This window comes from Mycteria americana, chromosome 2 (genome assembly GCF_035582795.1).
Source record: "Mycteria americana isolate JAX WOST 10 ecotype Jacksonville Zoo and Gardens chromosome 2, USCA_MyAme_1.0, whole genome shotgun sequence".
NCBI classification, from domain to species: domain Eukaryota; kingdom Metazoa; phylum Chordata; class Aves; order Ciconiiformes; family Ciconiidae; genus Mycteria; species Mycteria americana.
The window spans coordinates 78,017,644-78,033,185 of NC_134366.1; the positions used below are offsets into that span (position 1 = coordinate 78,017,644).

General features: G+C 43.8%; 1 protein-coding gene across 3 annotated transcripts in view; it reads left to right on the plus strand.

Annotated features, from left to right (window-relative positions):
- The window catches only part of NEDD9 (neural precursor cell expressed, developmentally down-regulated 9), a 76,232-nt gene that overhangs the window by 33,706 nt on the left and 26,984 nt on the right, over nucleotides 1–15,542 (plus strand). For 2 of the 3 annotated variants that reach the window (XM_075493860.1, XM_075493863.1), the window contains exon 1: nucleotides 1,988–2,106. The exons of the other annotated variant lie outside the window; for it this stretch is intronic. In XM_075493860.1, coding sequence (XP_075349975.1) covers nucleotides 2,095–2,106 — 12 coding nt within the window. In that variant the 5' untranslated portion in view covers nucleotides 1,988–2,094. Of the gene's footprint in view, nucleotides 1–1,987; nucleotides 2,107–15,542 lie in introns of those variants that run through there. 3 annotated transcript variants of the gene reach the window in all.

Consider the following 15,542-nt stretch of genomic DNA (forward strand, 5'->3'; position numbering starts at 1 on the left):
AATGGTGCCACGAAAAGAGATTATACAGAGTTTATTCAGGGAACGGGATTTGGATGCTAGTCCAATACCATGCTAACACCTTAGCCATTGCATCTTCTGTACTTAGGAGAAATTTTCTTCTCCCAGGAAAAATTTTATCCTTGGAGTATGAAGGGCAAAAACACGCAAAGAGAAAATCAAAGGTCAAACTCCACAGTTAAGAAACACTCCAAAGAGATTTGCACTCTCCTAATAGTAAGCTGCTTATGCATGACCACCGGAAGAATTCTTTTCTTAAATAAAGTGTCTAGGGACACAGCATACAAATAAGCTTTACTCTCTTGAAACCACCCAAATTTATTTTGATGCTACACTTAAAACAACGCTGCCCCAAACTCAGCGCATATGAGATATTATCTATTTCAAGTATCTTCTTGGAAAATCAGAGTCAACAGCAACAACAAAAATGGAAAGAAAAACCCAGAGAAAAACCCCTACAAGGGGTTATAGCCAGTGACGGTATAGCACTGCATAGGGAGCCCAGTCACAGCGGCATGGTCTGCGCTCCCGAAAGCAGAAGCTCACTTTTCTCACTAATAACTGAGACATCTTTTGTACTGACAGGGGCTCATAGCAATGTGCTATTAGGGCATGTGCAGTCAAGAAGATGGTATAGAAACAAATTATTTTTGCATTCATTTAGTAAACGTGTATAGTACAACCACATATTTTATGCTGGAACTAGAGAACGGAGGAGATTGCAGATAAGAGTATAACATTCTTTAGAAGCCATGAAGCCATTTTAGCAATAGAATCCCTCTCTAGAGGATTAGTCACATGAAAATTTAAGGATATCACTGTACTATGGAATGAAGTTATGTTTGTAATCTGGTAGTACAAGATTATTCTTTGCTGTTCTTCCTTAGGCCACTAGAAATAGTCGAGCCCGTCTGTGACCTCGAAATGTTGGGTAAGATCCAACTCGGGCAAAAAGGAGAGAATTTATTTCCTGTTCATCTAAACAAGCTGGAGTATGTCCCATACACAGAGATTCCTATTATGTGCACCATATTAATCATGCCTGATTAAGGGGGCTGACTTAAAAAGCATGGAGGATCACCACACTTTTATTTTCCCTGCTCTTTCCTGCCCCCAAGACACTGGAGTTAATTATTAATCTCTTCCAAATAATCTTATTTGCCATGGTCACTCTTGATAATGGACATCGCTAGATCATTAAAGCCATCTTGGCCTCTGGTGTCTAATCAGTGTTTAAATAGCAGGCTTTCCCAGGCAAAGCAAACTTTTGTTTTGATTCAAGAGGTAGTAGCTGAAAGACCATCTTTTGGGAACAAGTGAGAACAAAAATTGATTGGAAGACGGAATGGAGCAGCATAAAGCATTCAACCCCTCCAAAAGCTGCACAAGAAAAAGGTGATTATGGAAGGGATGGATGGAAGAAGGGGTTTAGCAGCAGCAGCAGGCAGGTTTGGCCCTCTGTGCAGTACGGCTGGCGGGGCAAACTCGGGCCCTGCAGGCCCCAGGCCAGGCTTCGAGGGGCGTTTTTTGTGCCTCGCCACTTTTGTCACTTGAGAGGCACTCTTCCCAGGGCTGCCTGCAGATAGCCTGGCCGCTTTGAACTTTGATAGGCCCAGAAATCCCCCAGCACAAGAGGCAGCAGCCGGGGCGGGGGCGGCAGACAGAAGGCCTTTTGTTCCCAGTGTCCCTTTCATGCGGACAACTCGAGGTGAGCGGCTTTGAAACGGCACGGGCGGAGTCGCCGGGTCACAGGAAGCAGGGCTGCCAGCCCTCGCCCTGTGCGAGGCTCTCTCCCCGTCTCCGCGGCAGGGGAGAGCCGCCCGCCCCGAGCCCCGCCGCTCCCCTCAGCGCCGCCGCGCTAACGGACCCCTCGCGCGGCGCCAGCGGCCGCGGGGCCCGGGGGCGGGGGAAGGCGGAGGGCGGGGCCGGGGAGGGTCCACTTTGTCCCCGAGCGTGGCCAATGGGGGGGCGCTATGCAAATGAGCGGGGTAGCCTGGCGGCCGGGCGCGGAGAGGCGGCGGCGATGCGGCGGGAGGCGGCGTAGCTGTGCCGCGGGCTCCGCAGCGCTCCGCAGCCATGAAGTACAAGGTGAGCCGGCGGCGGCGGCCGGGGCGGGCGCCGTCCTGGGGCTGGGGTAAGGGCGGGCGTTCAGAGTCTCACGGGCTTGTCAGCGGCTTCCCTGGCGGCCCTCGCTGAGGGGCCGCAGCCCTGACAGGAGGCGGGCGGCGGCCGGCTCGGGGCTCCCCTCGGCACCCCCCAGGGCAAGCGTGTACAGCCGTTGGCCCGGGGCGGGAGGGCGGCCAAGCCCCCCCCTCGCCGGCTCCGGCTCTCCGGGCACAGAGCCCCCAAGGGAGGTGCCCGGGGAGAAAACGAAGCGGGGGCAAGCCGGAGGGGAGGCGCCGGGTGCCGAGGGTTCTCGCCGTGGGGGGAGAAGGGGCTTTTCTCCCCCAGCGCTGCGGGTGCCCGGTCGGTGGCTCGGCGCCTTTCCCGCTTACGCCGGTGCTGGCTACCGGTGTGAGCCCGGTATCTGGGGAAAGGCGGGTTTGTACGTGATGCCCAGCATCGGTTTGGGACAGGTATCGCTGCTTCTCCTCGAGATGTAATTCACCCGTTTTCCAGCCCTTTGTGAATGTCTCGGTGTCACAGTGCAGTTTTTCAGGGCGGTCTGTTTGATGGGTCACAAGCAAGAAAAAAAAAAAATACAACCGTATATTTAAAAAAAATGGGTAGCCTATCCCCCTTTCCCATTTTAAATAAAATAAGTTATTTTAGCTTAGCCTTTTATAGAATAAGTGATTTGAGCTTAACCTTTTACCAGAGGGTTTTTTTCAGAAGACACAAACGTGGAGGCTTTCATCTTAATATTACTCTGCTTAAAAAATGTCTGGGCAAGGTACTGAATTGCCCACGGGGCATTAGATTACTGTACAGACATACCGTAATCTTGTGTGATTGGAAAAAAAAGGGGGAGGGAAGGAAAAACTTTCCTTCCTCTGCCAAAAGTAACTTCAACATCAATAAAAAGGTGATGTCCAAATGTCACACGTTATATACTTACTTGGAGACTAACTTGCTTTGGAAGTGAAGTCCATCTTCTTACTGAATTTAGGCAATATAGTGCAAAAGAGCCCTGATGCTATAATATTGTATAAGGCTTAAAGGTGGGCAGAATGAGATGTGCGAGTAATACCTAGGTAAATATACACAAATTCTCATACTTTTCCATATGTCTCTGAGCTCAGCCCAAGCTTTTAGGATCTCTGATAACCAAACTTTGGGGAAGTTCAGAGTTAAGTTTTTAAAGCTGCTGCCAGTTTCTCCATCTCATGGTGGTTAAGAATAACCAGGAAAAAGAAATTGTATAAGGTATAGATAGACAAAGATACTCCATGACTTTGAAAATTTTGAGCTGGATCTGATGGGGTGCTTTTTTTTTTCTTTTTTTTTTTTTAATTCTATCTCAAACAACTGACTGATTTGAAGTCTGGGATCAAATTCATCTCCTGTCCCTTTCTACTCCGCCTCAAATCAGTTCAGGTAGACTTTATACCTGCTTAGAAAAGCTGTGACTCTTACCACAAAATGTCAGGCACTTGGGGGTAGAAGAGCAGTGTCACCATTAGTCCAGAGCTCATGAACTGCTTTCCAACTGCCCATGGCTAAGCGACACTTGTATCCCAGTGGCAAAATAATGGTTCTGCATAGTTATACAGCTTCCTGACTTCTCATGTCACCAGCTATCCTTCCTGTGCTGCAAGGAGATCATGCTTCATATGTAGCCCAGTGGCACTGCAAGAATAGGGACCGATAAGGTGGCTCAAAACAGGGAAGGCTTCCCTGCTCTGTATTGTTTCCTGTGCCCTGCCTGGTTGGAATGAACATTTTGGTTTGGGTTTGTGATTATGTAATTCTAGACAGAGAAAGCTAGACAAAGAAAGAACAAGCCATTTTAAAAAAAAAAAAAAAAAAAAAAGATGACTGAGGGTTTTGGCCTCAAAAACCTTCTTGTCAGACTAGGGTGTTTACATTCCCTGGGAAACATGAAGTACTTACTTACACTAGGACTTGTTTAACTAGGACAAACAGCCTTAGATCTATTACTCATCCCTGGAGTAACATATAAAGAAAATACCTGCTCATTCAGTCTCTGTTATTTTCTTTCTTTTTGTATTTTTCTTTCTTTATTTTATTTTTCTATAGGAAAACAAAAGTCCTGTAGTTTTTATCATATAAAGAAAACAAAGGAACAGAGCATGCTCATGGCCTGCCTGGGGACATACCATCACTTCAGAGGTGGCTTAGCTTCCAGGTGCAGAGTTGGGTCTATTTAACTGCTCCTGGTGTCATATTGGGGCCTGTCATTATTTGCTTTCATTGTGATAGTCCATAAGATAAGGCTTCATTTAATGAAATGATTGAGATGCTTGTTATAGTTTAATTAGAGTATTAACAGTTGGACAGAACAGGAACTGACTCGTGTGAGACCCTGAGTATGTCTCTCCATCACTCCTGGCTTCACTTTCAGTGTGACTAAATCCAAGGTAATTTCTGGTCTAGAAATCCTTTCTGCTACTCAGTCTGCCCTTTTTTTGCTTATAAAGGTTTTGAAATTTGTTCCCTCTCCTCTTTCACCTAAGTTTCTTTTATTGTCCATCCCATTCTTAAAACATTCTTCCAACATAATACTCAAGTCCGAGTCCTCTGAAAGCCAGTGGGAAAATCCCTATAGATTTCAGCAAGTTCAGAATTTTACCTTATATATGTCTCTACACTTCCATCTTTTGCGCACAGTGTGCAATTCAGTGATGTGACTGTTTAAAGCAAAGACAAATTTGACCCCAAGTTAGGTCCTGTTCTACCAGTCGTACTAATTAAATATTGAGGAACACAAAACTTATTCTAACTGAGCCATAGGAAAGGTTAAGCGTAACAAATACTTGTATGTTGGTTGTGAGCATTTCTTAGTCCTACTTGTCTAGAAGCTACTTTCAGAAACTAATTCCTGTAGGGTGCAGTTGTATTATGGCAATGCCCTCATTCTTCAGGCAATGAGAACAGCATTCTTTTGCGCTAAATCTCTGTGTACCACAAAAACTGCATCCCATCAAGTTCTCACAGGATGCCATTCCAGTATTCTGTAATCCAGAAGGTAGGATCAACCCTTTCTGAAACCAAACCCGGACTGTGATTCCAAGGATGAAGCAGTTACAGCTAAAATGTACTATGCACGAACAGAAATACCAGTGGGTTGCCGTGATCAGAGAAGAACATGGATGGGAGAGTATGTATCTGGCCAGCAATTCCAATGCCCTTATCTCAGGCAGTAGAAGTGTGACAGAAGCAAAAGGGAGAAGACATTATCATAACAAGGCTTTTGTACAGCTTGTTGGCTGTTCACAAGCAAGACAAAAAAGGGGGAAGGAGAAAGGGGGACTTCTCTGTTTACTAAAAGATCCAAACAGTTAGTGAAAGAGGAGAGGAAAAGAAAACTACATTCCTTACCTCATTTAAGCCAAAAGGAATGACGTAGATGTAAAGTATGAGGTCTTGATTATCTATTTTTAGACAATTTGTTGGGCAAGGAAGAAACCCAAGTAAATAGGGTTTGAAATGCCTGCTATTTGTGCTAAGGCACAGTCCTGTAATATATAGACTTGATTACAATGCCTGCACGCCAAGACAAACAAAATAGTGTCACTAGGAAGAAATACTATATTCCCAACCAGAAATACTTGTGAAAAGCTGCTTGTAACCCTGGCAATGAAAGACTTTAAGTGTCGGGCCATGTCAAGGGAACAGAACTGCCTGTACTTTACTAATCAAATCCTCTCCGTTTATTCCTCACACTCCTCTTTGTTTTCCTTTTTTTTTTTTTTTTTTTTGCTATCTCAGCAATGACAGGGTGACAATCAAACTTAGAAGTAAACAGGAACCGTAAAACCTTGTAAAAGGTAATACTAGAGGAACAAACCAACAAAGGGAAAATCTGTCCAAGTTTGTGTCGTCTCTGTTACCATCGTGAATTTGCAATGGACGTTTTGTGATTTTTCTCTCCTCTGTGCACATATGGAGGGAGGTGGCAGAAGTCTAGCAGGGTCAGGCCTAAATCAGCAGCAGCACTAGTGAGATGTAGCAGCAGGACTACCTCCTTCCCACAGCTTGAAGGGCCACTGCCATTTTCAGATTCCCGCACTTTCCCCACTGTGGCCTCTGTGTGCCCCCTCTTTCCTCCCCCTTCCCTCCCCCCCCGTAGACTTATGTACTGCTTATAAGCCTCCAATTTTGCATCAAGTATGTATTTGTATACTTAATAGAGGTAACTGCCTCAATACCTCAGGGTATTTGAGAAACTCCCACAATAGAATTTGTTTGCCCTCCCAAAGACTTGGTAGGATAGCAAGGTGCTGTTAATTCTCTTTTACAGATGGAGGTGCTGAGGCTTAGGGATGTTACAGGACTTGTTTCAGAGGAAGAAGAGGAGCCATCACAAAGCATTACAGCTAACAGCATGCAGTTTTCTTGCATGATTTCTAAAATTCTATGTATTTATGCTAACAGCTGCTCATGAGTAATGTAGCTGTAAGTCTATTTCATCAAGAAACTGGTAGTCTAATCTACCTCTGTCCAGTGGTTCCTAGTATATGATGGAGAAGCAGAACTGCCACATGAACAGTCTTCCTTACATTTTTGATAGTTCCAATTCAGTTTGACCCTAGATAGTACAAGAGGCATTGGATACTAATGTGGGGGTTTTGCTTGTGCTTTTAAGATCCTGCTAGAGGTTGCAGTCACATTAAACTATTAGTTTGCCTTGAGGTACCTTGCCTTAACATTAGTCATTCCAAACAGTGCCATACTATCAAAAGACCCTCTCAGAGGGGATCCTACCAGATCAGAGAGCAGGAGAACTGCCTAATAGTAAGACTTTATGGAAACATCTTCTGCAAAGGAAAAAATAAAAGTACATTTCAGGAGAGTTCTGCACCCTTCTAAGCCGATAACCACCATTTTGCAGAATACAGGCTAGCCTTTGGAGAAGTCTCATGAAGTGTTATTGTGAACTCATTAAGTGTTGGACCACAATTCGTAAGACCATGTGCAAGCTCACCTTTGGAATTGTATGATCTCAAGCACAGCAACAAGCAGGGTTAGAAAAGATTATACTTGCACTGATACCTTATCACTGAACATTGAACTCCTACGTGTGGTGACTCAGAAGAAGTTTATATTATTGAACTGCCTGTGCGCCATTACAAATTCCAGAGTCATTGCAGCAAGGCCAGGCGCGTCTAATGACCCAAGTAAAAGTTTGAATGAGGTAATTCTCCTGAGTCACACGCACCTCCATGCACCACTACTGCAGTGGATGTACCTATTGGTTACTTTTGCCAACTTTAGAAATGGTAGGAGACAAGAAACATATTTGTCTTCTTGCAAAGAACTTGCACTCATGGTAGTCTTTGGCCAAGCATGAGGCCCTGCTCTTGCACAGAAGTGCAGGAGAACAGGCTGTTCCCTCAGTATCTGGAAATAGCAAACAGCCTTGTGCCTCTGTGCATACAAAGAGTAGAAAGCCATGACTGGAGCATAGGGCTTCCTCCTTGTCATATTGCTGTTACCAAGCATGTTAGGGGCATGGGAAGGACTTGCATACAATAGATGGGCTTAGGTCACTTAGGGGCCTAGGTAAAGTTACTTTTGTTGTGCTTATTTTCTTTGGACTAGCTTATAGCAGACATTTAAGTATTTAAATTCCATTCATATCAACAGTAGGTAGGAACGCACCTGTCTCTAAGATCTAGAGTTTAATTTCATTTTTAAAGCAATATAAGCACTTAGGAGCATGTAGAGGTGTCTGCCTTAGCTGTAGCAATGGCGGAGAACCCTTTTCTTCTACTGTTCCCGTTTCTGGCTGCACTTGATGGAGACAAGTAGCTGAACTTCTTGAGACACTGAAGTCCACACACCTCTGTAGGAGCCCACATTCAGTAATGTTTGGAATCGCAAATGTGCAAGTCACTTTTCAAGATGCTTCTTTATGTAATACATGCTCTCTGAGCATCCATGAAGGCAATGGACATTTACCTGTTACAACAGTACTGTGACTGCTGAAAGATGCTTTATGCTAGGTCTTCAGTAGGCTTGATCAGACAGTCCTCTGGGACTGTACTACAAAAGAATATTTATGGCATGTATTCAGCAGTATTTGTTAAGTTGGGCTACTGCTCAGTAAAGCTGCAATTAGAGGTACTCCTTGCTGCCTGTAAATGGCTGCAGCTCTCGGGATCAGTGAAGCTGGGTCACTTTATAGCAGCTAAGAGTACAGCCCTTGAATATTGCTGCCTGTCTATCACAGGCTGCTCTTGGCAAGTGACCTTTTTCTTTTGCCTTTTGGTCTAGACATTACAGTAGTGGAAACTGTCTTAATTTTAAGGAGTTCATTTTTCCACAGCAGATTTGGACATAGCTTGCGTTTGACAAGAAACAGGACTGCTAAAGCTATAGTTTGCAGTCCTAGAAACACAAGTGCATAGCATGACAATTTTTTTTTTTTTTCTCTATAGGGATGAGGCCCATTCTCGCCTTTCTATTTTTGTGTTTGTTTTAAAAACACTTAATTCACAGTCAGAGTGGATTAGCCTGCCTGGAAAAGGAAGAGTAATAAGAATGCATTTACTCTACGGGAATGCAGTCAGCACATCAGAAGCCCTTTCTTAAGTGGGCCTCATTCACGGCAAGGTTGAAATTTTTAGCAGGAGCGATACTGTGTATCATTTGGTGACAATAAATCTTAGAAAATGCTGAAGGATCCTAGAAGTAAATCTCAATTTCTCCTATGAATGTCCTGCTTATTTGAGGGCAGGGGGAAGAAAATACAGACCATGAAAATTCAATTATTCTCTTTCAAAGGAATTTTTTTGATCCAAAGGGTTAAGTACGAAACAACTGGAAGTGTGCACTCTGTGTTTAACATACAGCTTGCAGTAGGTAGAGTCGTGAATGCCCTTGTCCTATGGACTTTACATCCAGTTAAAATGCTTAGGGTAATAAACCAGTTTTTACTGTTATAGAAGGGCCTAGTTTACAAGCAGATATCTTCTCCTTTTTCTCTCTCCCTGCTTATACTGCTTTATCTTGTTCACAGCCCAGAAACTGCAGAAACCAATCTCTCACGTGATCAAGAATACAGTTAAAGTTGTATTTCAATCTGAGACTAAGCATAGTAACTATAACTGGTTAAAACGCACCCACACACTCTCCCTCTCCCTTCTCCAGGGGTACGCTTCACTAGAAAATCTCAGCTTGCCAAAATTGAGCTGTTCTGGGAGGCTTGTTGACTTTTGGCCAGTGCCCTGTGGTATGGAGAAGACCCTGACTGAACCTGGCAAGCCTCATCTGCCAGCCAGGCCCTGCTCCCCTGGAAGTGTGTCTGATTCACAGGCAGCTTGCTGCCTGTCACCCCACCAGCCTGCTGAGGGCTGGCAAGAGCCTGGAAACATGAGTTCCCAACCTTGTTTTTTCTTCAGTAAGCTGGACTCTCAAGGCATCCCAAGTTGCAGCTGCTGTATAGTATCCCAGATGGTGACACTAAAATGACAGAGAAGGGTGGCTTTCCCTTCTATGGAGAATTCTTGGAGAGACTTGGGGGAAGAAGAGCATGTCCCGGTTCAGCTAAGTTCTAGATTAAAAAAAAAAAAATTAAAAAAAAATCATACTTTCCGAAGCTGAAGACATCAGCTGAAGACAGAAATAAGTTGGTGACAATACTGAGGTCCTATGTCTACACAGCTATGGTTTCTTGACAATCGAGTTGTGATTGTTTCCCCAGAGCTGCATAGAAAAGGGTTAAATTTGGGAGGAGAGTTGGGTTTTTTGTTTTTTTTTTTTTTTAGGGAAACTTTGTCTGGGAGAAGACTGCTTGCAAATGCCAGAAAATGGAAAACTGAGAACTCAAAACACACGTTTCAGGATTCTTTCTTTCTTTCCATCCTTTTTTTTTTTTTCCCTTCTGCTCTGCTCCTTCAATTCTTAAACATTCAACATCCGATCTCCTTTCATTAAGTTTTTAATTGCTTGCCTGAGGGAAGGAGGTTAGGTTTTCCATCTGCTTTTTGATTTTGATGTACTGCGGTTTAATCACAGTGAGATCATATTTACTCCAAGGCTATTGTTTGCATGCCTTTTTTTTTTTTTTCTTCCCCCTGTTGATGTCACAGAAGGCACACAGCCCTCAGACAGATTTGAAAAGGCCTTTTAAAGTCATGGAACTAGATCACACCCTTCCTTGGGTGGGGGAAAAGGAAACTGGTTACAGGGGTAAAACATATACAGAAAAATTTGAGTTAGGTGTGGTGGAATTTCCCAAAATATTAATAGATCGTGAAGGTAAGTCAGGGGATGTGGTTTGCATTCCCAGAAAGAGCAAAGAAAATGGTATTTCAACACTCCTGTAAAACCCCAGAAACTCAGAGGGCAGGGGAGTAACATCAGGATACGTCATCAGTAGATGCCTGTTCTGCTTCACTGTAAATGTTACTGTCGCTAACCATATCTGCCTTCTACAATAGCTCCAAAACGGAGTGGGTGGTCTGACAACACAGGAGCAGCATGCATTAATCTCAGGGGTGTTCCCCAGGGCTGAGTGAAAGAGCATTACCTCAGATATGCGCTTTTCTAGCGTAGCTATGACCCGTTGCGTCTCACTGCACAGACTCCAAACAGAAGGTTGCTATGTAGTGAAAGGGAGTTGCCACTTCTGTTAAACTCCTCCTACATGCTCACGGAGCACCTCAGAGGTTTTGTGCAATTCAAGTGGTGTTTGTGACACAATACATCCACCTTTCACTGCATCAGAAACAGAAGGGGTAAATCAACTCCTTATTTAACATCTGACCTAAAATTATATTTCTGTGGTTACCTTTGTGATGCCCAGGAAAGCAGAGCAGCACCCCCACACCTTACATCCCCTCTAACTAAAACAAAATAAAACCGGCCAAGCCAAAAACCAAAACTCAATGAAGAGACAAGAGTATCACCCGAACAAACAAACAAAGCCTGGCTTATTGTCCTTCTAGCCAATGTAGAGTTATCATTTTGTTGTTCTTAATAGATACAAAGCCAGAAAACTTTCTTTTCAACTCACTTGTCCAGTTTGAAATCTCAAGCACAGCAATAAGCTAATGCACTCAGTGCAGAACAATGAAGTATTTTATTCACACAGGCCAAAGCTTCAGTTAGGATCTCTTGCTCTAACCTTTGTTTTCACATTTTTATGTTTTTTACCCCCCCCCCCTTCCTAATTCCTTCCTTTGGATTGACGCGTTTGGATTCCTTCCCAAGTTGCACGTTCACTGCTGTGCCTTGCCTACAAAAAACTGGATATACAAATATCTCCTATTTGCTTAAAATAGAACAGCTACACTGAAACAAAAAAACGTTCTCAGACCAGAGAGCAGTCGATCTCTCACATATTTAAGTTACGTTTGAATCCCAGTCTTGGGTGAACTGATGGACCACATCAGCATCTTGAGCAGGAGTGTGAAGTGCCTGGGCCCTAGTCGATTTGCTCACTGCCTGCCTGCCACCCCTGCTGGGTAGAGTATTGTGCCTGCAAAAACTGATGGTGAATATATCCAGAGAATGACAGCCATAATGCCTACTTTGGCTTACCCAAGTGTGAACCAGTAAGGAAGGGACATTCCCATTTTTCATCTTTACTTTGTGCGTAAGTGGTCACACTACAAAAAAAAAAAAACCATCCAGCACAAACTCCGAAATTCAGGCCTCTCAGACCAGACAGAGCAGCTGGGACCACTTGGTGGAGCACTGAAATAAGACACTTGCCTTTCTGCCATGCAGACCCAAGGTTTTCCACATCACAGCCTCCAGGCAGCTTGGTGTACTTTAGCATGACTGACAGCTTCTGTTCCAGAGAGGCATGGGACTAGACCACAAGGATACTTAGGGTGGATGAAGATATGTCCTTCTTAAGGCTCTGCTTAGGCTGTTAACCTCATAGCTCACTCTCTCATTAGCTGTAAAATCAGCCCCCCCAAATCTATGCATGGAAAACTGCCTTAATTTCCATCCAGCAGGACTTGTAATTATTTGGGCTAGCAACACTTGACCAGAAAAATATCTGCATTAAAACAAAACTTGGTTTTTGGTGGAAGAAAGCAAGAGAGTGCCTAAAAAGTAGAATTGTGAGCTTTGCCTGTAAGAGTCAACTGAAACATTACTATGCTGAGCATTTGCAACCGGGCTCCCTCTTTTGTTGTTAGATGTGAGCCAAGGAAGCTCACAGCTCCCAGAGCCAGCGGGCAGACCCACAGTCTGAACTAGATGCTAAGGGCTTTTCAGAGTCCTCTTGCTGAAGTTGTGGTAACTGCAACACCCTGGTAGCGCAGCGAGCTCTTTCATATATGTTGTGGTAGCACTTCCTGCCTCCTCTATATAACTATCGACTTAAGATAAACAGTAAGTACCTGCACAGAGCTTGTTGCTGGCAATTAGCTGTTACAGCTCTGCACACATGTGGGGGCTGTTGCGGCCAAGCAGCAAGGTGCCGTTTCACAGTCCATTCGCCATGTCAGTGCCCACAGGGACATGCCTAAGAACGTGCCAGTGCAACTTTGTGTGTACTAGATAACTGCCTTTGCTGTTCACACTGCCTTCTTCCAGGTTTGAGGAGACCAGCAACAGACATTTTTCAAGGCTGAATGTCTTACTCGGTGACCTCTGTCAACTTGTATTAAGTAGCCTCATGAAAAGTTGCTTATTATAGATAGACCTGCTACCTATTGTGCCTCGGTAGTTTCTTTCCTTGCAAACACAGCACAATAAATTCTTTATTGCCAGTGACAATGAGAAACAGAAAAGGAGATGAGAGCTAAAAAGCACCAATGTTAAACTGTCCAGTGACTCTTGCACTGAAGCCCTTCTGTCAGAAGGCACAACAGAGCCTGAACTTCCCTCTCTTCTACCAGTACTGCTTGTAGTCAAACTATTTCTCTCAAAACTCAACTCTTTACTGGATTTTCAGATTGGTTTTTCAGTCTCACAGGCAAATCATTACTATTAGGCCTATTACGACCACCAGGGTATGCAAATGCTTAAGCTTACTTTGGAATGGCAGCGATTCATTTTAAAGAAACCTAAAGCAGAAACAAGGGGAACCAAAAGGAGAGAGGGGAATCTCTATTAAAAATATTATGTGATGGATAATTAAAAGTCTGCAAAGTCCAACCAAAGTGAAGCTACTGGTTTGTGCATAGACAATCCTTTGGGGTGTCTCTCCCCACCTTTCCTTCCTTTGTTCTTCTCTTCCTTCCTTCTCCTAAGCTAGCTAAATGTAGAAGAGAAGCCATTTTGCATTTTAAGAAACAGTTTGTCCAATAATAGAAAAAGGGGGTCCCACCCTTTTTCAGTTTAAGGGCAGAGGTGATTTCCCTGCTTCTGTTTTCACATAAACTCTACACATAGGAAGCAGTATTTAAAAACAAGACAAAGCAGAACGAAACAGCACACCCCACCAGCCAAGCACAGAACAGGGATCAGTACCCACAAGCCTGCGTGCTCTGGAACATCCTCATATTGCACCTCTGAGGGAAGCGACTGAATTTCTTCGAGCTTATGGTTGGTTGAACCGTTTCCTCGAGCGTTCATTCATTGCAGAGCTGGCTGACGAGTCAAGTCAGCAGCCCTGCGCTAAGAGCTTGGCACCGCAACACTCAGCCCTTAAAGAGTCCATTGTATTTAATCTCATAGCGTGTCATTTATTATTCCTGTGTTTGCTTCCATGGCTGTGGGCACCTCACGCCCTCTTGTTACCCACGTCACTGGATGTGTTTACTCTAACAGAAAGAGTAGATGTTTCCACCACTCTCTTTAACTCTTGCTTCTTCTGCCACTCAGCCTCATCAACAAACAGCCTTTTCATCCTCCAAGCCACAAATTACAGAATTCTATCAGTTCCCTTTGCTGCAGGGAAGGCCAACCCAAACAGATCATATTTTTCAAAGTATTTTTATGCATCTTTGTTCAGCTGCAGGCATGTTAACCATCAATTGCAGTCGGTTAAGGAGAGAGGAGATACCTTTGCCTGTTCTATAGTAGACCTCATTTATGGATCTGAATCTGGCCTGTAATCCCTTCAGCATCTGAGAAGAAAAATAGTTTACAGGTTTTTTTGTTTTTTTGTTTTTTTTTTTTTTTTCTTCAGGTTCTCCAAGTAGAACAGTTGACAACTTTCAGGGCAGCCTCTTTTGCTCTCAGTCAGGTTTTACTAGGACATGCATTCTGGACACAAAAGAGAGAAAAATTTAAGGTGTGCAGAGACTGAATTATGCCTTTCCAGGGTTTATCTAATGGACTTGCAGCTGGCATTAAAGGAAAATTTAGGTAGAAGTTTCAAATCCCAGGTTCACTTTACCTAGAGAGAGCTTGAAAGCTTTACTTTTCTCTCAACCAATGTAGAAAGTTGGGACTATGGGCACTGTAATCTGCATTTAATCTAGAGAGTATCCATTTCAGTTCTAGTTCTTTTAGACAGAGTTTCTGACACAAGCCATCAACAAAGTCTGCTGAGCCTTTTCCTGCAGCACCACCTTCCAGCTGAAATGCCTGGGCAGCAGTCATTAGGGTCAGGCTCCCTTTCGCTTTGACCTGCTGATGACTGGGGTAGCACTTTATTTAACAGAAGACTGAAAAACTTCCTTTTTTTCAGTGATTTTACAGAAGATGCTTTCTCTGCACTCAAGAGTCCAAGGTTAAGAGGAATTTAAGTTTCTTCGGAACAAATGGGGTTTTTTTGTTCTGCCTGTACAGAGTATTAACACAGTGGGGGGCTGACCCTGGCTTTGACTTCCAAACGTCCCAGTATTACTAGCAAGGCTTGAGGATACAAAAGCTGAACTGAATCTTTCCAGTCAACAATTAGTTGTAGAGAAGCACTCATGAATTGAAGTATGACTGCTGTTAACACAGAGGGCTCAGGAGAATGGAGCTGTATATAGACCACAGGTACTTTCAGATTTTGAGGAGAGCACCACTGCACCTATCATGCAGCTAATTTAATTGGAGGGCAACAGAGACTTCCATCCTTAATCTTACTAAAAGAAGGTGGTAGCTGCCAATATGTTCATTTAATGGAGCACAGCTGATTTCTGTGGCAAACCAAATTTTTTTCCCTATCTAGGATCAGATCATTTCTCCCCTGGCATTACAGAACTTGAATTTGTAGTTCTGAATCTGTTGTTCTCCTTTTTTTCCTTTTTGTATTAGAAATATAAAGGGACTTCTGTGCAACTTGCCAGTTGCCAAAACAAGCTCCAAGACAAGTTTCTCATCAGCCCTTTCTCTGTTGCCAATTTGTTTAGGAAATGGACGAGGGTTTTTCTAGCACTTAGTCATACAAAAAGGCCACTGCTGTGCCTTTGCCTTCTCATATCAGATGTTAGTGCTTCTTTGATGCCTATTTCACAGACAGCTGAGTAACAGATCCATGCCTCCAAGAGCAAGTCCTA